Source organism: Carassius auratus, unplaced genomic scaffold (genome assembly GCF_003368295.1).
Source record: "Carassius auratus strain Wakin unplaced genomic scaffold, ASM336829v1 scaf_tig00019666, whole genome shotgun sequence".
NCBI lineage: Eukaryota > Metazoa > Chordata > Actinopteri > Cypriniformes > Cyprinidae > Carassius > Carassius auratus.
In genome coordinates, this window is record NW_020524978.1 from 54,970 (window position 1) to 79,815 (window position 24,846).

The 24,846-nt window shown below is 37.0% G+C and overlaps 1 protein-coding gene across 1 annotated transcript in view; it reads left to right on the plus strand.

The window, feature by feature from the left end:
- Positions 1 to 24,846, plus strand: part of LOC113076290 (voltage-dependent P/Q-type calcium channel subunit alpha-1A-like) — a gene marked incomplete at its 3' end in the record, with an annotated part of 81,766 nt that overhangs the window by 50,935 nt on the left and 5,985 nt on the right. Inside the window, exons 5-27 of the mRNA XM_026248951.1 lie at positions 9,589 to 9,680; positions 9,761 to 9,913; positions 10,001 to 10,188; positions 10,273 to 10,376; positions 10,863 to 10,978; positions 11,149 to 11,184; positions 11,273 to 11,359; positions 11,444 to 11,650; positions 11,799 to 11,911; positions 12,099 to 12,211; positions 12,692 to 12,823; positions 12,934 to 13,006; positions 13,131 to 13,248; positions 13,508 to 13,575; positions 13,694 to 13,800; positions 17,930 to 17,980; positions 18,444 to 18,576; positions 19,876 to 20,390; positions 20,808 to 21,109; positions 21,827 to 21,962; positions 22,038 to 22,167; positions 22,385 to 22,444; positions 22,522 to 22,628. Of these exons, the coding sequence (XP_026104736.1) occupies positions 9,589 to 9,680; positions 9,761 to 9,913; positions 10,001 to 10,188; positions 10,273 to 10,376; positions 10,863 to 10,978; positions 11,149 to 11,184; positions 11,273 to 11,359; positions 11,444 to 11,650; positions 11,799 to 11,911; positions 12,099 to 12,211; positions 12,692 to 12,823; positions 12,934 to 13,006; positions 13,131 to 13,248; positions 13,508 to 13,575; positions 13,694 to 13,800; positions 17,930 to 17,980; positions 18,444 to 18,576; positions 19,876 to 20,390; positions 20,808 to 21,109; positions 21,827 to 21,962; positions 22,038 to 22,167; positions 22,385 to 22,444; positions 22,522 to 22,628 (3,141 nt within the window). The remainder of the gene's footprint in view (positions 1 to 9,588; positions 9,681 to 9,760; positions 9,914 to 10,000; positions 10,189 to 10,272; positions 10,377 to 10,862; positions 10,979 to 11,148; positions 11,185 to 11,272; positions 11,360 to 11,443; positions 11,651 to 11,798; positions 11,912 to 12,098; positions 12,212 to 12,691; positions 12,824 to 12,933; positions 13,007 to 13,130; positions 13,249 to 13,507; positions 13,576 to 13,693; positions 13,801 to 17,929; positions 17,981 to 18,443; positions 18,577 to 19,875; positions 20,391 to 20,807; positions 21,110 to 21,826; positions 21,963 to 22,037; positions 22,168 to 22,384; positions 22,445 to 22,521; positions 22,629 to 24,846) is intronic.

The following is a 24,846-nucleotide window of genomic DNA, read 5'->3' on the forward strand; positions in this document are numbered from 1 at the left end:
AGCAAATCAGCATATTAGAATGATTTCTGAAGGATCGTGCGACACTGAACACTGGAGTAAGGATGCTGAAAATACAACTTTGTCATCACAGGAATAAATTAATTTTAATATATATATTAAAATGGGGGGGGGACACTTATTTTAACTGTGATAATATTTCACAACATTTGTGTTCTACTGTATTTTTGATCAAAGCATAAAATACGTATTTTTGAGAAATGTATTTTTAGTGTAAGATAGAAAGCAAGCCTGACAGGTTAGAAACAATGTAAGGTGAATAAATTATGATTTTTTTTATTTGAGTGTTCTGTCCCTTTAAGAAGACTAGAAGGGTCATCAACATACCAGCATCCAAAACACACCATTTGCTAGATACCAGCAGTGCTTGTCTATTCAACTGGGAACTAGTGAAAGTAGAAATGAAGAGGAGGAGGGGAGCAAAACTGGAACATGAAGGACAAAGGTGGAAGGAAGGCGAGAGAAAGAGAATGAGAACGAGGGAAATGTAAAGGAGCGGGACAAGGGTGTGTGTGTGTGTGTGTGCTTTCGTTAGCTGCTGCAGTAGCCTGCTTTTCACTACTGCAGATGATCAATCAACTAGCCCTGCTTTTAAACATGAGCAGATCTTCAGACACACAAACAGCTGCAAAACTGAACATGGCTAGTCATTAACTACATCCTCAATACATATTTTTACTCACCATCGACTTCTGTGTGTGCATATTGGACACATTTGTAACCCGGAAGCGAGTGATCCTGCTTTTTTTCTCTCTCTTTTTGTCCACTAAAATTTTATTATGAATTATTATTGATTTGTTTTTGGTAACACTGTACGTTACATTGTTCATGTTACATGTACTTATAATAATAAAAATGTATTATGCATAATTACATGCAACTAACCCTAACTATATACAGTACATATATGTAGTTAACTAATGTCACTCAGTACTCAAATGTATATTTACACTATAACAAAGACACTTTAAAATAAAGTAACCATTTACTGTATTTATTTATTTTAGTTTTAAGCGCAAAAACTTATGTTTGTCACTGGATACAAAAAGTTTAAAAAGTTCATTGCCAATTTTTATCTTACAATTCAAACCTTTTTCTCATAATGAAAAAATGTCAGAATTGAAAGGTATACAGTAATAGAATTGCAAGATTTAACTCACAATTTGAAGAAGTAAAGCACAATCTTATTGTCACAATGGTGAAATAAAAAGTCATGATTAACTTTTTTTTTCCTTTTTATTTCATGGTGGAAACAACAACAAAAAAAGTATTGTGAGGTATCAACTCAGAACTGTAAGAAAAACAGTCCGAAGTTTGAGTTGCAGATAACCTTTTTTAAAAGCTTCCATATTTAACCAGTTTTATATATTTTTTACCATTTAATTTAATTAACATAAGATTACTTACTAAAATATTACACTAATCATCACTAATCTATAACTGATAAAATGAAAACTGGCTGCTATGCTAGTGTTAGATTGTTTCAGCCTTTCGACTTCTGAGAAATCTGAGTTGCTTTGTGTTTAAATAGAATATAAAACTACTATTTGATTTAGTCTGAAAATAATTACCAGGATATTAGACACTTATTTCATTTCATCGTTCCTTCTCTCATGCTTAGATGTTTAGGCGTGGTCATCTATTTTTTTTCTTTTTTCAGTGTCTGAAATTGTCTTTAGTGTCAGTTGAATGTGAATGTTGGTTCTGACAAGGGCTGCGGTTGCAATACTCCCCTGAGTGCCTCTCCATCATCTCCAAAACACTAGTTCTACATTTTAGTTTCACTTCGCAGATTTTACATCATAACGCCAATGAAGCTTGACAGCAGAGTGACATGCTCTCATGACCTCTGAGCAGAATTTGCTACTGGTCACTGGTCACAGCGGACAGTCTGAAAGAGCTCATGTTGAATCTGCATTTAAGTAATTGACAAACAACTACATGAACTTGTTTTTTTGTTTTTTTACATCATGAATTTCTTAAAAATATGCAAATATGAATAATACTATACTAATTATAGTATTACTATTATTTTATTTTAATATATTTCAGTATTTAAAATAGTTGTTTTTAATTAAATCTGCACCATTTAGTACTACTTCTAGCTTGATATATGTATCAAAGCCCTCTCTCTCTCTCTCCCGCTAGAATTTTCATTATCGTTTATTATTTATTCTGTATTTAATATATAAAAATGTGAATAATACTTTGTTTTTTAAATTTTAAGTTGAACTTTTTCCCCCACACCATTTAGTACTACTTATTGTTTATCTAGTACTAATATACTAATTGGTAATTGTTAATATAATATTTTCTGTGTGTGTGTAAAATAATTTAGATTATTTATACTGTACAATATATAATACAACCAAATATGAAAAAAAATAGAATATAATTTTTCAGTTCATTTTTATATATTTTAGAATAAAAAATTTGGTTGTTAATGAATTTTGCACCATTTAGTACCACTTCCATTTTGAACCAATACTGGTATTAGTTCTCTGTCATACTTTGTATTACCAGTGCCACTGCTTGTGCATGTGTTGCCAATGTACAGTTCTTACTTGGCAGATTCCAGAGTCGTGACTGCGCTGGCTATTGGCTGCCTGCTCGGTGCCAATCTGTGACTTCACTACTGGCACATAGAGTGAAGAGAGACAAAGAGGAAGAGAGCGAGAGAGTGAGCGAGACCAAGAAAATAACACCATGGTTTAGTCTGTAGAAGATTTCTGTTTCTGGACACACCTTAGCGCTTCCATGCGCAGCTGTTTCCATAGCAATGTTATGTAATAAGAGAGAACCGTGGAAGGCCAGTGAAGACACACTCTCTCTGCTTTTATTCCTGCTTATATTTTACTCCCTATGGTTCGCCGTCTCCCTCAGTCTACACTCACATATAGTCACTTATTTGAATTTTATGGAGGAGAGGAATGTTTAATCATAAATATGGACCGAGTTGAGCAGCTACACTCGGCTGGAACGACATGGAACTGCATTCTGACACCTTTAAAAAAAATTATTATTTGCATTTTGTGTGTTGATGCAATCCGTTTAATGCATGCACCAGTCTAGTTTATGCTTAAAACAGTACACACTGTCTCCATGTTGTGAATGTACTCACTCAAAAAAAACTTTACGATAAGCATTATGCTTAATTATGCATGTTATTTCAAATTTACTGTCATAATCCTATGGAATATATCAATTTATGGAAGTAAAATCGGTTTCACACTTCGAATAGCAATTTATACAGTACTGTTCAAATGTTTGGAGTTGATGGGGTTGATGTTTTTAACAGAAGCCTCTTATGCTCACCATGGGTGCATTTATTTTAGTCAAAACTGTGAATGATTATTTTCTATTTTAATATCTTTTAAAATGTAATGTATTCCTCTAATGGCAAAGCTGAATTTTCAGCATCATTACTCCAGTCTTCAGTGTCACATGATCCTTCAGAATTCATTCTAATATGCTGATTTGCTGCTTATATGTATTTATTCCTATTTGTTTATATTTGTCATATACATTATATAATTTAATGACATTTTTTAAAAGCAGACTTAAACTATTATTAAGTATCTTGGCAGATCTTTTTTGTGTTTTTTCTTTCCTAAGGCATGAGTTAGAATCTGGTTTGCCTCTTACCCTGATCTTCTGCTTCTCCGCATCATTTCCTGTCCTCTCTCTAATATCACTAAGAGTTGCAGAAGGACTTAAAATAGCAGTGTGAGCGTCTGTGCTTGTGTCTACATGTGTCCAGGAAGTTATGTCTGAGTTAAAGGAACCATTTTGTCAACCGGACACCAGGTTAAAAGCGTGTTTCAAGAATAGATGCAATTTAAGTGAAGTGCGTGGATGTTAGAATATGTGTGTTTCAGGGTGTGTGTGTGTGGTTAATGTCTTTATGGAGGTGAAGGAAAGGATGTCTTTCAGTAAATGACTGCAGCACAGTAATGATAATGGAAGTTATGGCAGTGGTACAATATTCACACAGGTAGACAACCTCTATTTCTCATTCTCTTTCTCTCCACACACACGTCATGTTACACACATGGACATTCTGCTTCTGCTGTGTGTGCTGTGAAGTTGCTCTTTATCTTAAGAAAGGCTGGTTCCCACATAAGGACAGTTGGGAAGAACGACAGTAGAAAGTGAGAGAGAATGAGGTTTAGGCCGCCATGCTCTCAGTAATGGACGAAGACTGTGTGTGTGTGTGTGTGAGTGTGTGTGAAAGAGAGAGAGAGAGAGAGAGAGATTGAAAGACTGCACCAGTGTGTTCTGCAGAAGTAAAGGTTGGAATAGTTTTTCCATGTTTCTCTTACTGTCGTTTTTCAACACAAATGTAGCAGTGCAAGTGGGGACTAATAGGAAAAAGCATTTGTGGGGAAAAAAAGGTTGCAGTGGGGAAATGTGAGGATACGGAGGAAGCACGGGTGCTTGGTAACAAGGAATGGAGAGGATGAGAGGAGGGAGAGGGAGTGACCAGCAGTAGCAGTGGAAAGAAACAAATGAAATCTTTAGAATGGAAACTAAAATAAGATTTGTTATTTTTCTGTGCTTGCTAAAGTGTTCTGGATTAGGGTTAGTATTTTGGGTGCATTGCTATGGAGTTGGAGAAATATTCTATCTGTAAAAAAAGTTTATTATAAATAAGATTAAAAGAGTACGTTTTTGATAAATAGAATTTTTAGTCTTTCTACTACAAGATGTCACATTTAATTCATGACTTGTCGTTTCTTTGTAATTCTTTGTGAAATTTACAAACAATTTCTAAGTGAAAAACTCCTCCAAGTAAATCCTGGTAGACTTGAGTAGAGAAGAAAGATAATAAATAAATACATAAAGTAAAATAAATTAATAATAATAATAAATTTAGTAATATTAATAAATAAAATATAATAAAATAATATTTACAAAGATTTTAGAAAAGCTGACACAACCTTAAAAGATGTATGCCATAGATTAACAGTTTTCACATTAGATCCATGTATTCGAGAAGTTGAGAGTTCCATCGAGATAATGTCCAACAAATAAAGCGTCCAGGTTCGTCTGTCCATTGTGTGAGGAGGATTCCAACGGTTGACTTGCAACTTTTATGCTGCAGTGAGAGCAGCTAACAGTAAATATCTTTGTTGAACAGACAAGGTGAGGTCCCAAAAGTCATTCATGAAAAATGGCGCGGAGTCAAACATATATCAGTACCCAACAAATAAGAAAGGTCCTGTGAGATCCGAGTCCAAAAAGGAGAGAGAGAGGGGCACTCCCATCCTTGCAAACAAAGATTGCACTTAGGAGAAGATGTCAGATTCACATGAAAATGTTTCATTGGAGTCAAGTTAACCCTATGCAGCAATTTCTAATGAATCATTTGGTGTTTAGGATTTTTTACAATTTACTAAAACTTAAGATCAATCCATTAAGGCATTGTTGCTGAATAAAAGTATAAATTAATTGTATTATTTATTTAGCACATTTCTGTTCTGTAGCACAAATAGTGCAGGTCAAGTTACACACCAACCTGTAGTGCCTTGAGTTAAAGACTAATTTAAATTCCATAACCTTAGATAAAAGAAACAATAAACGTATTGTCTGCATTAGCAGTGAATAAGACTCAGAAAGAAAGCAAAGTCAAGGAAGAAGAGAATACCATTAAGGAATGTATTATAAACACTAACAAATTATGTAATATCTTCTTCCCAGATGTGAAAATGAACCCTTTTAGCAGTCTGTAGCCGTGCTGATCAGATCAAACCCTCACACAGAAACCCGATATGAGAAGTTATCAAAAAAGAAATATTCCAGCACTTTGACGCAAACAAGAGGCCTATTTTGCAAATTCTGGTTCAAGATACAAGATTTGTGATAGCAGATTCCTGTCGCACTCCCCAAACAAACACCCTCACGTACCGCACAAATGCACTGTATTCCCAGATGCACAGGCCTGAGTGTACAGATTGAATAATGCAGAGTTTCGGCTGCATATCAGCATGACCTAGATTCAGCTCGAACGGAAAGCTGGAGGAGTCCTGTGCCGTTTTATCGCAGAAACCGGGTTGATCTCGCACACCGACAACATGAGCAACTCGTAGAGGACATGCTAATGAGGTTGAATTCATGTAGTCGACAGAAACCGTGTGTAAGTGTGACACTGTGGTCAGTCAGAATATCCTTTCCATACAGTATAAAAGATGGAGGGAATGGAGATCAATCGAAAGGGGACCCTTTATCTTTCACTTCTGGCCTGGTTGCTGCGGCAGTACCGAGATTCCATCAATGACAGGGGGTCTGTTGCTGCGGTAACGGTTATGAATGAGAGGAGGCTGGTAACCGTGGAGACTTTGTGAAAAAGGAATCGCCGGTTGCTATGGTGATGCCGTGAATGGGGAGAGACCTGGTGGCGTGATGTTGGAGAGAGGCTTCCACGATCGTCATCCTCATCTTCAATTTTTTTTTAAAGCAAATGAGCGAGACTAATCTATTCTTGGAAACATTCTTAAAGCGTTTACACACATGTATCTAAATGTATAATCAAACACATACATATATCCACATAAACTATAGTCAGTGTGTGCCATTCACTTACTTCTACAAGACGTAGTCACCCTTTCTCAGGAAATACTCTCACCTCGAAATCATTTTACATATGTGTGTTATGACATGTCTTTTGAAGGCTCTTGTTTTCAGATTATTATGTGTGACGTTACAAAAACAAAGACCTACAGGGCAATAGAGGAGAGAAGGAGTGTGTAGGGACAGTAAAAAGAAAACCACTTTCCATCAATGTGTGTACTCTGATTGATTGTCAGGTTTTCCCCAACAGACGGAGGCCTTGTCGCTCCTGTGAATCCCTCGCTCCCTTCCTCTATCTCACCCTGTCATCGTCTTCTCCCTGGGGCCGAGGGACTTTCTCTTTCCCTTTACCTCTCTCCATTGCTCTGTCATTCTCAGGGATAACTGTGTTTCTTTCAGTCTGTCCACTCCAGAGTTTACCAAATCACACTTTATTCCCTTCACAGGACTCTGTACCACCCTATTTTGTTATTTGTCCAACTGACAACTGAATAGCACTGCGCTTAAATAAAAACACATCTTAAACAAACAGCTGCATCTGGATAACAATAGTATTTTTATTTTTATTTTTATGGGCAAGCATCACTCACACTCACATATGTTCTTCTTAAAATATAAAAATGTAATTTAAAGTTTCATTTATCAATAAATTTCACTATTTCTGTCTTGGTCAGTAAGTGTTAATGCTGTGTTCAAAATAACATCCTGTTACCTGCAAAAGAAACTTTCTTCGACTGTTTACAACAAAGAGTTCCAATAGATGTGGACAGGGCCGCTTTTCTATTCTAACCCGGGTGCAGGGTCTGCAGCCTCTCTTCAAACATCTGCACGCATACACACACTCTCACTGTCTCTTTCCCTTTCCATCTGTCTCAAACTTGCACACACTCTCTCCTTCTTTCGCACACACACACACGTCAGTCCACTGTTCCATCAAATTTACCGCAAGCCTTTTAGTGTGTAGTAGGATATCAGCGCAGTCAGCGGTGCTCTGTTATCCTGACTGCACTTACTGTACATAAAGTGTTCTTCACTGCCAGACCTGGAGGCAGTTTATTCCTTCCCGCATCTAATTTTCCACTGTTCCACGAAATAAAGTGTAAACTGATATTATATCAGCAGCCAAAGCACATTAGTCCTGATCTCAAATCAGTTCTTTAAGTGTCAAATGTATATTTGCACCTGGCTTGGGCTTATTGATCATGCAAGATGGGTCATAAATATGTGTATTTGTTATGTGAGACTGTAGATATGTGTAAATGAATTACTGAGAGTTTTATCCAAATACTTTGTCTAAGCTGGGTTTGGTCAAAGAGGGAACAGTCTGCTGTTCTGTGATCAAGTTTTCCATTTAGGCTTGGTTGTGAATATTTGAGACAGATCCTTATGGGTTATTACAGAGTGTTGGCGCCATCTCAACTTCATTCTCAAAAGATTATTGTACCATGTGACATCATAAAATAACTAATAGAATTCTGATCATTGATCGAGTAAGTCACAGTGTTCTTGCCAATTGAACGGACTAACAGGAAGTACAGAAAAAGCAGAAGACATTAGAGAATGAGTCAGGAGGCGAGTTTGCTGCATTCTGTCCAGTCTCGCACAAGTCCATCCATTCTTGCTATTTTCTTTTAGCTTACGTAGGTGTTTGCTGCATGTGATGGCAGAGCAGTTAAAGGCCTATTGACTGAGCCATTGGCTGCCACTTTATATCATAACATCTAATGAATGAGCTCTTAGAACACTGGCATCGCTGCATGTACAGGCAACATCAAAACAGAATGCAAAAGTGATGGAAAAAGAGTTCTTTATAATTAGTTATATATATATATATATATATATATATATATATCATTAGTCTTAGATCATTAGTATTTCCACCAACAAGTTATTTTTCTATCTTTTGCTGTTGTGTGTCAGTGGGAAATATCAGTTTACATTTGCAAACATTCTTTTGGCCGTTAATTGCAGTAATCCAGTGAGATTTTTGTTTGCACAAGGAGTCTGACAACAGTCAGTTCTCCACACAGAGATCTGATCTCATCATCATCCAGTCCGTCTGGGATTACATGAAGAGACAGAAATAACTGAGGCAGACTAAATCCAGAAGAACTGTGGCAATGTCTCCAAGATGCTTGAAGAAACCTACAAGGCTACAGTACTGTGAAAAGTTTTAGGCACTTATGTAAAAATGCTGTAATGTGAGGATGCTTTCAAAAAATAATGTCACAAATAGATTTTATTTGTCAATTAACTTCAGTTAACTTAATCAAATCAACATTTGGTGTGACCACCCTTTTTCGCTTGAAACTTATTTTGTCCTAGGCACACTTGCACATAGTTTTTCAAGGAGCTTTGCAGGTAGGTGTCTTGAAGTGTCTTGAAGATGTTGCCACAGTTTTTCTGGATTTGTAATCCAATATAAACTGGATGATAATAATCTCGCTGGATTATTATAATTTATATGTATACAACACATGTAATATGTAAATGTATATATGGGCACACATAGGTATGTACAACTATGTGAATGTGCATGCTTATATATGAGTTTATTTAGATATATAATGTCTGAGGTGTATATATATATATATATATATATATATATATATATATATATATATATATATATATATATACACTGTATAAGAGGGATACAGGACCCTGACCAAATGTGCTACCACACAGATGCACACATATACTCACACACTCACATTTAAAGATCAGATGATCAGACCAGTGTGTGATGTGAGAACAGAGCAGTGTCTGATCAATTATTTACCTGTGATTGACCTCTTCTTAGGATAATGTGTCTGCTTGTGCCTGTACTTTGCTGTTGCTAAATGACAAAATTTAGGACATATGGAGATGGAAAAATTGGTGATACACAGAAGGCTCTATACAAATGGAAGAGCAGAAAATAGATTAAATCTGCTGTTGTATAATTCACTTTAATGGCATTTAGTACAACTGTCTCCTTTCTTTCTGTTTCTCCTCCAGTATCCTGTCCTCCGTGGGGTCAGAATTAGACCTGCGGACATTGCGAGCAGTCAGAGTGTTGCGGCCCCTAAAACTGGTGTCAGGAATTCCAAGTGAGTGTTCTGTCTGTCTGAGTTTATCAATGTATGTAAGTGTTCTTTGCAAGACATACAATAGTGCCATTACTCTCCAGGCCTGCAGGTGGTGCTGAAGTCTATTATGAAGGCTATGATTCCACTACTGCAAATTGGCGTGCTCTTATTCGTGGCCATCCTTATGTTTGCCATCATTGGCCTGGAGTTCTACATGGGCAAATTCCACCAAACCTGCTTCGACAGTATCACAGGTGCGTTTGTCTTAAAGGCAAACAAAAAACAGTTGACCTTTGAAATTGTATGCCTTTTACAAAACCTTGTGTATTTACATTATCCAGGTGAGATGGCTGATGAACAGCCCTGTGGTAAGGAATTTCCCGCACGAGTGTGTCAGAATGGGTCGGTGTGTGATGTGTACTGGCTTGGGCCAAACTATGGCATCACACAGTTTGACAACGTCCTCTTTGCCGTGCTCACTGTTTTCCAGTGCATCACCATGGAGGGTTGGACTGACATGCTTTATTACGTAAGAGTTAAAGGCGATGATTTAACTATGATTCTGTTTTTTTGATTCTAGATGATAATTTTGGTAAATGTGGATATATTACAGAGTAATGATGCCTTAGGGAGTGCTTGGAACTGGATGTACTATGTTCCTCTCATCATCATCGGATCCTTCTTCATGCTTAATCTGGTGTTGGGTGTCCTCTCGGGGTAAGATCTATCTGTCTTTTTATCTATCTATCTATCTATCTATCTATCTATCTATCTATCTGTCTGTCTGTCTGTCTGTCTGTCTGTCTGTCTGTCTGTCTGTCTGTCTGTCTGTCTGTCTGTCTATCTGTCCTCTATCCATCCATCTGTCAGTATCGTTTGCTACTTCAATAGCTCTTGTTCTGTCATTCTGTCATTATTTTAGGTTTTGCTAATTATTTTATCTGTCATTCTTTTGCTCATTCTTTCTTTTGTTCTGTCTGTGTATCTTATGTTGTTCTGTCTGTTTGTCTATCTGTTTATTGTTCTATAATTATATCTCTCTCTCTTTATTGTTCTGTTACATCTTTTGTTCTATCTATTGTTTCATCCACCCTTCATTAGTAGAAATGAATGTTGAAAGTTTAAAAAGTTGCTAACTATACAGCTATCTTTCTGCCCTCCTGTCTGTCTTCCCCGCCGCACACCCCACCTCTGCCCCCGAAGTGAGTTTGCCAAAGAAAGAGAGCGTGTGGAGAACAGGAGCGAGTTCCTCAAGCTCAAACGTCAGCAGCAGATTGAGAGAGAGCTCAATGGATATCTGGAGTGGATCTGTAAAGCAGGTATGTGCATAAAACACGTAAACAAATGTATACATAAAAATTAATTTCCTGCAAAATGTCATGACTAGTTTTGGACCGGTTGGTGTTTTTGCATAAAGAAGATTCGAGTGAAAATACTGGAAACTTAAAATCGTGTATGAATAAAGCATTTTTCAATGCTCTTTTTACAGAAGAAGTCATACTCGCAGAGGACGATGATGGCACTGGTAACAATATAGATGTTCCTGTTTTGCGCTTTTCCCATTTAATGACTAAAATGCAGTAATTATTCACAGTGAATGTGTTTGTGTGAAGGATCTCGCCGCAGGCCCATCATAAAGAAAAACAAAGCTGACCTGTTAAATCCAGAAGGAGTAGAGGACCACATGGGAGATGCAGTTGGTAAGAATCATTCAGATCCTAAGGAAGTCAACTCATTTCATGAATTAAAATGTTTCTTTCTTTTCTATGTGTGTATATTCTTAGGCTCACCTTTTGCTCGTGGGAGCATAAAGAGTGGAAAGGGAGATGGGACCGCATTTAGCAAGAAAGAGCGACGTCTTCGCTTCTTCATTCGAAAGATTGTAAAGACTCAGGCGTTCTACTGGACTGTCCTCAGCCTGGTGGGACTCAACACACTGTGTGTGGCTGTGGTACACTACGATCAGCCCGAACTACTGTCGGACTTCCTCTGTGAGTTGTTTGTTTTTACATGTGTTATTATGGGAGATGTCAAATCTGGTCTGGAGGCCCATTCTCCATTTCATTCCTCAAATAGTTCTTGGATTTCTAACACCCCCTGTTTCCTTTTCTCCCACTTTCTCTTTCTCTTTTTCTACAGATTATGCTGAGTTCATTTTCCTAGGCCTCTTTATGTCAGAGATGCTGATTAAGATGTACGGACTGGGGACGCGCCCTTATTTCCACTCCTCTTTCAACTGTTTCGACTGTGCCGTGAGTGCCCTTCTCTCTTGGCCCATTTAAAGTCTCACTTTCCCTCTCTTTTGCTATTTTCTCTCTGCCTCTGGTTTGAACCTCTTCAAGCCGCTGACCTACATTAGATCCAGACTTGAAGTCCTTGTTAGCCAGTCCTCAGAGTGTTCCTTATTTGTTTTGGGATTTGGCTGTGTGCGTGTTTCAGGTCATCGTTGGCAGCATATTTGAGGTGCTCTGGGCCATGGTCAAACCGGGGACGTCCTTTGGAATCAGCGTGTTACGAGCTCTCCGACTGCTTAGGATCTTCAAAGTCACCAAGTGCGTTCCGGTGCTTTAATTTATCCTCTGTGTCGTCCGTCACAAAGTTTTGTCAGTTTTTGTGTTGTGCTCTTTTTTGGATCTGAAGCGAGTACAAGTTTACACTGCTGATTTTTCATGTCTTCGGTTGGGTTTTAGATAGGAAGGATAGTTTTCACCTCATAACTGTGGAAAAAATGTTATGCACAATGTTCATGCTGTTCTTTTCCTTATAGAGAAAGTTAATTGAGACTGGGGCTGTATTGTTCTAAAAATAACAAAAAAGGATCACGAAAGCACAGAACCAGTATTTTATGACACTTTTGCATAACTATATTTTATGTCTTCTAAAGCAACACAATAGATTTTGTGAAGAAAAGACTTCTACAAATCTGAGAAATATGTTCTAAATTTTCATTTTTTTGTGAACTATTTGTATAAAAATGCCATTGTTTCTTAACTATTTTTAATACTAGATTTCTTACTCTCTTTTAATTTCAGATACTGGGCATCTTTGCGTAATCTGGTAGTGTCGCTTCTGAACTCCATGAAGTCCATTATCAGTTTACTTTTCCTTCTCTTCCTCTTCATCGTGGTCTTTGCTCTTCTCGGGATGCAGCTGTTCGGTGGACAGTCAGTATAGATTTACATCCTGCTGCCAACACTTTATTCAACTTCTCAGTTAGATCACATGACCAATCACAATGCATAACAACACAATTTGATGTTTTCTTTTTTGCCAGGTTTAACTTTGAGCAAGGCACTCCTCCCACAAACTTTGATACGTTCCCTGCTGCCATTATGACAGTGTTTCAGGTAGACTGGTTATGTTTGACAATAGATCATGTAGAGATAAAGAAAACAGCTAATTCTACTTAAACTAGCTTATGTGTGTGCGGATCATATATGCATGGAGTTCTGTTTTATGTGCATTTCTCAGATTCTAACCGGAGAGGATTGGAATGTAGTGATGTATGACGGGATTAAGTCTCAGGGAGGGGTGGACAAAGGAATGATCTTCTCCGTATTCTTCATTGTCCTTACACTCTTTGGCAACTGTATCCTTCTTAACCCCAAAGAATCACATAATCAATATATGATCAAATGTCAAAATATATAAGGGATATAAGGGAAATATCAATACGTTATTTCTTTCAAATATACTTGCTATTCATTTTTGACTAATTTTGAATATGATTTGAGAGTTCCAGATATGTATATTTAGCACTCTTGTGTCGTGGTAACAGGATCTAAGACGCACATAATAAAACACAAGCCTTGTCTTTGTACAGTTGTTTCTTAACTCTAACCTCTCAGACACACTACTGAATGTATTCTTGGCTATCGCTGTGGACAACTTGGCCAACGCTCAGGAACTAACTAAGGTTAAACACAGTTTCTCTGTCTCAGATACACCATTCATGTCAGTTTCATGCAAAAAAAAAAATGATTGCCCAACAATTGTTTGCGGCTGTTGCTGCTGTATTTTTTTGGATTTTCTAGGATGAACAAGAAGAAGAGGAGGCCACAACACAAAAGATTGCTCTCCAGAAAGCGAAAGAAGTGGCGGAAGTGAGCCCGATGTCTGCTGCCAACCTGTCTATAGCTGTGTGAGTTACTCTACATGCTAGCAATCATCATCTTTACCTTTACACTTTTGTGCCACTAGCAAAGCATCACCAAACAATTACTATTGTTTAATTATTTATTTATTTATTTTTGCTAATGCCCAAAAGCAATAGCTTTTTCAAAAACCCACAAACCCTAGCAATGAAGCCATGACCAGTTTTCATTAATATTCATGATCAAAAGGTGAAATTCTTAAAAGACACCTCTGACACTCTGGGACACGTTAAAAACAATGAATATGTATATATATGAAAATGAGCCCTAATACACATTAATGTCAGAAACAGACATGTTATAGTTCACACTTTAACTTTATTACAGTAAGAGGCCATGCCTTATGTCGCATGAATTTGATCTGGTACTGTAGCTGGTTTAAATGCTTTTTGCCTAGCTTAGCTGTCAGCTTAACTTTATCATCGTATTTGAGTAAATCCACTCTAATTCACTTTTCAGCAGACTTGCTTAAACCTGCCTGATCATACAGTATGTAACACCCTTAGGATCATTTTCAGTTTCTGTTCACTCAAAAATTAAAACAACAGACTTTGTTGTTCCAGATCCATATGACTTTATTTTCTTGCAAAGAATGCAAAAATAGATATTTTGCTGAACTAAGAAGCTCATTCCCTACATTTGTAAAGCAGACAGCAAACAAGCATACCCCAAAAAAGACCAAAAAGTACCATAAAATTATCATGAAAATGTATGTGATTGTGTTTTTTTTATATATATAGACTGTATAAAAACATGGATGTAGTGTTTGTGATGTCACCCGTAGTTTTCTGAAGAGCACTTTTGAAGCTCAGAGTGGGCTGAGCGGGCCGTCGCCATCTTGGCAGCGCTTCACTCCCGGATCATTGAAAATGGGCAAAAAGGCGGGAGCTGGTTGCTAAAGCCACACCCACCTTGCTCGAAGGCATTGTCAGCAGCGGCAATCCACCTGTCACTCAAGTGACCACGCCCCTTAATTATGTAGAACTTTAATGCTTAGTAAAATTTAAACGGATGAGTTAAAAAATTCACCCCCTCACAGATGTCATGAAGGGCAAATAATTTTTGGTTTTGAAGCCAAATTACTATCTACTGTCTACTATCATTACTGGAAACCATGATCAGCAGTGCAGTGATTGGCTGGCTGGAGAGACAGCAATGCAATGACATCATGTAATTAAGATCAAAGAAACTGCCTAGTCAGCAAAATGACATAAAAGGTCTAATACATAAATCAAAAAATGTATGCTATTCCAAAAAAAAATTCACAATTTTTAGAATTTTACAGGCTTCCAATTGTTCAATGTCAAGAGTACTGCAATTAGCAATTCAATTAATTTTGCAGCGGATTTATGATACACGAATTTAATGATCCATCTTAAGACATAACTGTGTTTAAATTAACTGTGCATCATAAAACCATTTCGAGATTTGAAAAGTCTGAATCTCTTGCGATGGACCTAAGCCACCCATATAAAAGCTCACCATTCAAATTATTGCACGACTCAGACAAACTGCTAGTAATATGACTGCAATAAAATTATGCAATAAAAATAAAACATAATTATTCTTTCACAAATTAATCTCTCAATTAATAAAACTGGTCAAGTCTATTATAAATTGCACAACATAAAATCCAGTAAAATCTGAATAATCCACATATATTGATATTTTATAATAACTTTCATTAATAAATCAATAGAAAATATTATACTTTGTATAATGCGCAATAGCTCATTCGTTAATATATATTCAAATATCTGAAAACATGACATAATTTGCTTGTTAATGTTTCTATTAAACTTATGAAACATTACCTAATGATTAACAGATTCTTATTTAATGTAAATTAAAATGTTTACAAATCATTAAGTCATTAAACTTTTAATTCATATGATCATGCACATCTTTCACTTTTACTGCTATTGGTGTGAGGTATGGGTGAGGTAAGGGACATTTTTGGTGTTATGGGTAGGGTTAAGGGTTGGTTAAGGGGTCAACGGTGTACAGGGGTCAATTTGATTCCTAAAAGGGAATACAGTTCATTAATTTTTTTATTAGATTGATTCAATAAATGATAAATTATTTATTTTCTCCTATTGATGTATGATTCAAGGAATATCCTGTTTAATTGCATGCAGTAGTACACTAATAAGTGTTGAGGCAATAAAAACATTTTTCATCCAAATTACAATGTAATGCATGATGTCTTTAGCAAGCATTTAGAAACTATGAATTTAGATAAACTTAACTAACAGTTAAAAGTCTCATGTCCATAGAGATCATAAAAGATTAGAAAATAAATGATGAATAGTTTTTTTTACTTTAGATAGGGTATTGCAGAAACATGAACAAATGTTTAAAGGGGGGGGTGAAATGCTATTTCATGCATGCTGAGTTTTTTACACTGTTAAAGAGTTGGATTCCCATGCTAAACATGGACAAAGTTTCAAAAATTAAGTTGTACGTTTGTAGGAGTATTTCTGTTCCAAAAATACTCCTTCCGGTTTGTCACAAGTTTCGGAAAGTTTTTTTCGAGTATGGCTCTGTGTTACGTTAGAGGGAGCGGAATTTCCTCATATGGGTCCTGAGGGCACGTCTGCCGGAAGAACGCATGCTCCCGTATAGCAGAGCACTGAGAGCACAACAGACTTCACTGATCAGAGCGAGAGCGTTGCGAAATGTCACAAAAGGATTGTGTTTTTGGTTGCCAGGGCAAGACAACCCTGCACAGATTACCAAAGAAAAAACAGCATTAAGGGACCAGTGGATAGAGTTTATTTTTACAGAGCATCAACGGAGTTGTGCAAGTGTTTGTGTTTGTTCCCTGCATTTCTAAAATGCTTATTTTACAAACAAAGCCCAGTTTGACGACAGATATGCGTATCGTTTATTTCTTAAGGATGATGCAAACCCAACGAAAAAGGGTCACGATCGTGTGTTGGAACCGCAGGCGATGAGTAAAACTGCTTAAAATATCTCTGCCTCCTTGTTAGTGCGTCCGCCTCCGATCGGAGACCCGGGTTCGAGCCCCGCTCGGAGCGAGTCGTCGTTGCTGCTGCTGCTCTCGTTCAGTTTCAGCCTTCACAACTGTCACAGCTTCCAAACGCTCTCAACACAAAAGCCTACTGGCGCTCGTGATTCTTTAGCTCCGCCCACACGTCACGCCTCCAGGCGCTCGTGTTTTTCCGGGAAAAATCGGTAAAGACTATCTTTCTCTTATGAATATAATAAAACTAAATACTTTTTGGAGTTATGAAGGATGCAGTACTACTCTATAGGTACTCAAGATTAACAGGATATTGAGTGAAAACGAGCATTTCACCCCCCCTTTAATAAATGATTTGTAAAGATGCGTAAATAGGGTGAATTCAGGACATTAGGGACACATTTTGTCATCTAGATGAGTGCTCATAAAGGTACTAATGATGATGACTCTGGGCCAAAAGCAGCTGCATGAATGTGAACATTTCACTCAAAAATGAAAGCACTAACAAAAACACTTTACAAACACAACACCGGGAGACGCAGCCATTAATAGGTCATTTCTGATTAATGATGTAACAGAATTTCCCAGTATTTTGAAACAGGTATGTGAATGGTACTTTACGGACATTTTTGTATTTACCGGTAAAGTCGTTCTGGTAATTTTACAGCAAATTACTGGTATTACTGTGTAAAAGGGGCTTAATTACAAGTACAGTAGTAAACATATTATCTTGTATTTCTTGCTATGTGAATATATATTAACTAATGATGTTAATGTTGTTAATTATTTATTAATGAAAGTTATTATAAAGTGTTACCGGACATTGATGTTTAGTCCATAAATCCTTTTTGATTAGACAGTAAATCATGGTTAGTCTTATAAATTTTAGGATTATTTGGCACAAACCTACAATTAGTTTTTTCTGGCAGCAAGTAGGTTTAAGAAGTCAGATATTTCACCCTGGAAGCTGGTTTTGAAAAGCAGAATTGCCGGTTTGTGCCAGGTTTTCCCTAAACTTATTTGACTGATCAAGCAAATCACTGTGTAGCCTGTTCACTTTGTCACTTATTTTCCTGTGATAGTTGTGGCAGCGTTGTTTTTATGTTCCTTGTTTCACCCCCTCTCCTCAGAGTTACAGTAAAATCTGAACGTATCGATGCCACAGACAGTTTACTGGACTGGTATTTATTCATTTACTTATTTTTTTCATTGTGTATCCCTTTTTCTTTTGCTTTCCACCTTATACACGTTTTTTGTATGGGTGTTTTTATGTTTCCAGCTGCTGTAGCTGCAGTTTTGTGTTGTAACACTGAGGCTGGGGTATCATTGGCTGTGATGACACACACTGTCTCTTCCACAGCATTACTGCAGGCACAGGGCTGCTTGTTTTACTGTTTGGTTTCGATCCATCTCTGCCTTTTTCGATCTGTCTGTCTGTCTGAATATGATTCAGTGCTATTGTTTAGTATGTTATCACTCCCTTAGCAGAATTCATGAGCCACATCCATGTTCTCTCGTTGGGGACTAAGGGACACTTTCATTTCTTTCACTCTGGGTCATCGCTCATAGGTGCTTTAGGGGGGAAAAACAAGGCTTTTCTTCCTCCCTGGGTTGAAATAGTTTTCTGTTTCTGTATTTCTGTAGTAAAGAGCAGCAGAAGAACTCAAAAGGTTCCAAGACAGTGTGGGAGCAGCGCACAAATGAGATCCGCAGACAGAACCTGATGACCAGCAGAGAGGCGCTTTACAATGAACTTGATGCAGAAGATCACTGGAAGGTCAGAGACAAATCCCAGATCACAAATTGAGAGTGACTATTTCATGTGTAGTGCGCTATTTTACAAAAACTGTCAAATTAACAATAAGAATCAACAAAATTAAACTTTAGACAAAAAACTACAAGGTACAAAATTATCATGTCTGTTTTCTTTTCTGAAAGTTAGAAAATAATACTTTTATTCAGCATTGTTGCATTTCATTGATCATTAGTGATATAAAAGTGATGTATGTGACCCGTGCTGACAAAATGAGTCACAATGAGCAAAATGAGGTATTGATATTTTCACATTCTCTATCAAAAAAAAAAAAAAAAACCTTGATAATGTATGATGTATGAAACATGACTGAGCAACTGTACACCTGTTTGAAGTTTATAGTCAGCAAAGTCAGTTTTGGGAATAATCTAGTTAAAGTTTTCTGAAAGTTCCTAAACAAAATCATCTAGCAACCATACCTTAAAATCTCTGGTAATACCTCCAAATTCAGCACTTAAAAATCCATAGGAAATATATATGTTCAAATAAACCGTAGAACAAATAAACAGTAGAAAAATAAAAGAAAGAAACAGCTTAAATTAACAGTGCTTTACTTTCTTCATTTTACATCTAAAGCAAATCATTCAAGTAAGAGAAACAAATAATCAAATGTAAAATTCACTGCATAGTCTTTAGTGTATCCATTACAAATAAAGTAGTTCAATCAAGAGCACTGTGATTCCCTCTTTTCTCTTATCGTTAAATTAGCATTGAGACAGACGCCCTATGTATTAAGGTCTACTGCAATGCATGGATCTTATATAATGTTACGCATCAGATGTTTTTCCCCAGCAGTTAACCAAATGTTCATTTAAGACATAATAGAAAATGTTTGCGTGAATACTTGCCAAGACAGATATTCTGAAATACTGTAATTCTGTGTGTATGTGTATATCTGAGAGGCTTTGTGCGCATGCTTCAGATGTGTCAGCGCATGTAAGATCATTTCCGTGGATTTCGCTCATAATAACTCTTTAAACATCAAAGTCCCACACTTTATTTCTTTATTTTCTATTCTTAATAGAATTTAACATTAGGTGTATATGATTGTTTCATATCAACAAGAATTAATATATTGGGGCTCTTCCTAGTTTACAAAAAAAATAAAAAATTGTAACATCAAAAATGCAAATGGAGTCATCTTTGATTTCCTGTTCACTGCTCTTTTTCGTGGGAAAGTAATTTTTTATTTTTTTATTATTAAATGTATGTCACAGTTTTAAGCCTAGATGTATTGATCAAATCTGTTTTTTGTATTTCTAGTTGAACTACCGCAACCGTCCTGACATGAAGACACACTTGGACCGTCCACTAGTAGTTAATCCTCAGGAGAACCGCAACAACAATACCAACAAGCCCCGACCGGGTGAACCAAACCCCCAGGAGCTAAACCAGCAGCGGGGGGAAGAATACCTGCAGCACCAGTCCCGATACCACCACCATCACAGTCATCATCATCACCATCACCATCACCACCACTCCAGCCGCCAGTCCCTGCACCAGCCAGAGCTGGGGGAGGCAGGCTGTGATTGTGCCCAGAGAGGAGACGAGGACATGGAGGGCGCAGGGGAGCACAGGCGACCCCGACACCACCAGCACCGAAGGAGGGATGAAGATGGAGGGAGAAAACACAGAGAACACCACAGCAGAGGGACAGAGACAGTAGAAGAAGGGGAGGAGGAACAAGAGAAGAGGCAGAGGAGGCATCGCCATGGAAACCATGGGGATGGAGATGGAAGGAGGGATAGAGAACGGAGTCGACAGCACAGAGCTAGAAAGTGAGTGCTCGGTGTTTCTTCAAAACTATGCAGGGACTTGAAGAATTGTGGTGAATTGATGATTCATTTATTTGATCAGCGAATCTACCATGAATCATCTTAATGAATCGGTCAAATAATATTTCAACATTAATAATGTTACATTAATTTCCTTAAACTTTCTGATCTGAACTTTCTCAGAATCAGGATTGTCATCATTAGCTGAAGCTAAAACCATAAAAAAAAGATGCTAACACCATGTTATTTCAGTTATTTGCCAAGTTATAGTTGATGTGCTAAAATAACTAAAAATAAAATTCAAATAAAAACAAAATATTAATAAAAACTATAAAAACAGTATACATACAATACATAGAGCAGACTGTTCATGTTGTTTCAGCTGTTGACATCTTGTCTCTCACATTTTTTTTTTTTTAGGGAGGGTAGCTTATCAATGGCTCGTCCAGTTCAGCCAGGTCTTCCTCATGCAGAGAGCCAGTACAGTGAAGATCTGGACAACCTGCGCAATAGCAGCAAGATGGCCATCCACGACCCTGACCCCGACTTTTACGACCCCTACTGTGACCCAGATAAGGCCAATAACCTGCTGAACCTGCGTGGACCAGATTTCCATGACAGCAGTCTTATACTGACAGACTGCAGCAAAACCCCCAGTAAACTTGACCACACTGCCATAGATATGCCTCCGATTTACCCCTCATTCAACGCCAAGTTACAAGGTGAGGGACGAGCATGTGCATGTGTGAATGCAGAAAAGTCAAGGAGCATTTAAAGGGAAGGGACTGTTCTCCTAAAAATGAAAAACATTTTTTTTCTTTTTTATACAATAAAAGCCAATAATCCAGTTTTTGGATCTCTTTCTATTTCATTCTATTTCAACATTGTTACTTGTATCTTTTTTGTATGTTCTGCAGAAGAAAGAAAGCCAAACAGATTTATTACATCATGAGGATGAATACATTTTTGTTTTTTTTGGCTGAATTTTAGGCCTATCTGCATGCCTTTTGTTCACTTTTTTTTCTTTGCATTGATTTGGGGAGAGAAATTCGATTCAAATGCGGTAAAATGTGTCATATGGAATTGGAGAATAAAAAAAAAACAGATAGCTGAAAAAATTTAAAATTAACTGAAAACAATTAATTTTAGAAAACAATGTTATTTAAATATAAAACAATTGAAAAGTATACATTAATATAATAATTGCATTTTAAAAAACTTTTAAAATGCAAGTATTATAAGGAAAACCAAATAATAAAAAAACCAAACCACCGTTTTTATACAGAATTCAATATCACAGATCCGTTCAGCTGTGTCATTGAGTAAGATGCCTTTACAGTATGTGTGCTAGTAAAAGCAAATTTTGTGCTGTTTAATATTTGATTATGTTTGTGGATTTCCGTACACGTCCTTCATCCCACATTCCCTTCATTGTGCAGTGAACAAGAATGCCAACACCGAGCCAGCTAAAGGAGGAGAGAAGAAAGAAGAGGAGGAAGACGATGGTGGCGATGAAGATGGCCCCAAACCCATTCCCCCGTTCAGTTCCTGTTTCATCCTATCCACAACCAACCCGTAAGTGTGTGTTGATATGTGTAAGCGCATGTGTGCAAAGTAAATTTATTGATCTTAACCAATGTGAGTTTTCAGGTTCCGAAGATGTTGTCATTACATCCTGACGCTACGTTATTTCGAGATGTGTATTCTGTCAGTCATCGCTATGAGCAGCATTGCTTTAGCTGCGGAAGATCCGGTGTGGCCGGAATCACCTCGAAACAACGTAAGACTAATGTTCTGAATATTACTTGTGACCTAATTAAGCTTTCTAGAAGTAATTTTAATGGTGAAACTTTTAAATAAATCTAATCTGCTTTTACTAATAAATATTTATACTCAAGCAACAAACAGCTGGTCCCAACAGCTAATAAGGACAAAAACTCACAGGATAACATGGATTTGTTCTCATATAGATTATACATTTGCTTCTTTTTTTCCAGGTATTGCGTTACTTTGACTACGTCTTCACTGGGGTCTTCACCTTTGAGATGCTCATCAAGGTAAAGTGTGTGTGAATGGACTTGTGCTATTGCTATCATTGTATCTATTTGTTTGAATCCTCTGCTCTGTTTTTCAGATGGTGGTGTTAGGCATGGTTTTGCACGAGGGCTCATATTTTCGTGACCTATGGAACTTTCTGGACTTTGTAGTGGTTAGTGGTGCCCTGGTAGCCTTTGCCTTCACGTAAGTTCCCTTTTACCCAACCATTTCCTTCCCCAAAGTGCTGCCTGCTGCCTCTTATCTTCTCTTCCACCCCCCTGTTGCCCCACTGCCACCCTGGAGCCTCGTCAGTACTCTCTGCCCCTTTCTCTCTTGGTCTTTTCCTTTTTTCATCTCCTGTCAGCACTGTTCTCTTCTTTTGAGCTCTCTATCTCAATTTTTTTGTCACTTTGCATTCTGTCTCACTCAATCAGACACAAAGATAAAGGCTTTTCTCATGGTACACACACATCAAACCACTCTATTCTCTCTCTGACCAATCAGCTCCCTTCTTGATAATGCCTCTATTTCTTTCCCATCCAACTCCTGCCATTAGCACTATGCGATGCACACAAACTTCTGTCCATATTTCATCTCTCACTATTCAACTTCTATCTCATGTCACACACAGTCCTTCCTCTTCATGCTAAACAGTTTGTCAAAACACCTTTGCGTTCATTCTTTAACCTTGACTTCCATCAATACTTTAATATTTATTTCTCTGAAACAATTCCAGTCAAAACCTACAAAAGCTCAAATGTGTTCTTAGTCATATATATGTTGTTTTTACAAGGTAGAAATGGGAGAGAAAATGGAGAATTTAGCTCCGATCTCAGATTTAAGGCTAAAAGACCCCAGTAATCTCGCACGTCAGTTTCAGAAGAGATCTTAACATTGTTGCAATCTGCGCTTAGTTTTCCCAAGACACCACAATTAGCGATTTCAATACGAGCTCAAACATTTCTTATCAAATTCTTCCGAGGCCAAATTATGTGACGAATAACGTCGACATGTATTTTATCGCACATTCATTTTATATGTGAATAATTTTTTTATTTGTGTCTATTTTTATTTCCCAAATGGACGTTTAGGTGAAATATGTAACACAATATTACTTGAACCATAACATGAAATTGAAAAAAATGCTTTACTTCCAAATGAATATAATCTACATTTCCTAATAAATCAATTGAATAATTTGTTAGAAATTCCATGACATACAACATGATCTAAAAAATATTTGTATAAATTGCTATTAAATAAATCGTATCTAATTTTTACTAATACATTTGTTTATTTCGTATTCAGTAGAATGTTAAAGTTGATTTTTTTTTTTTTTTTTTTTTTTACATTTTACTTACACTGACATGGAATCTACAGAATAGTTTAAATAATCTAAATGTTTCATTGTTTTTGAGTATCAGGGCTCTTTTCCATTCATCATTACTCCTCCAACCGACTATTCCCTGTCCCCTCACATTTTTGCTCTGCTGAAAAGGGTATTTTTGAGCCCTATGGGGCCCTGTGGGGGTGAGGGGTCTCCAGGCACCTGTAGCCCTTTAGTGCCCAGGCGGTTTCCATGTCTGGATCACCGAGAGCCAATCCTGCCACAGGTACTCTAGTTTTTTTCCTTTGCACGGCCTGGGGATATAAAGAGGATGTTTTAAGAATTCAGCTGAACCCTACAGCGGGAATATCAGCTAGTCACTAAGAAAGGAGAATGAGTAAACACTGCTGATGGGGCTCTGAGCGTGGAATGATTTTTACTTTTGTGTAGTCCCTTTTAATTTTTCTTGTAAGCAAATTATTATCTAGTATGTGTACATCCTCCTCAGTCCCATAGGCCAGACTACTACTAATATGCGTATACAAGACATGCTTTTCATACTGTGTGTGTGTAAGATTATGTGGGGATTGCAGAGTGACTTAAATGACATAACACTAGTCTTTGTTGAATTAAAAGTGTCCTCACACCTCTAAATGGAATTAGAATATATACTGATATTATTTTGTGGCATTTTGTTTTTTAATCCAAACTCCTTTAAAAGCAAATTTGCCATCAACAGAAAATAAAAATCTGAGACTGAGGAAGGTGGACATGATTATTTATATCAGTTAAACTATCAGCATGCATATAGTGGCTTCAAATGTAATATTTGAGTCTAATTGATGTATTTCTAAACAATGTATTAATATATACATTACTGTTCAAAAGTTTGAGATCAGTGTTTTTGTTTTGTTTTTTCAAAAAATTTATATTTTTATTTAGCAGGAAAGCATTAAATGTATCAAAATTGCAGTAAAGACATTTATAATATTACAAAACATTTCTTTTTCAAATAAATGCTGCTCATTTGAACCTTTTCTTCCTCAAAGAACGCTGGAAAGGATTTATCAGGTTTATTTTAAACTGTATTTGATC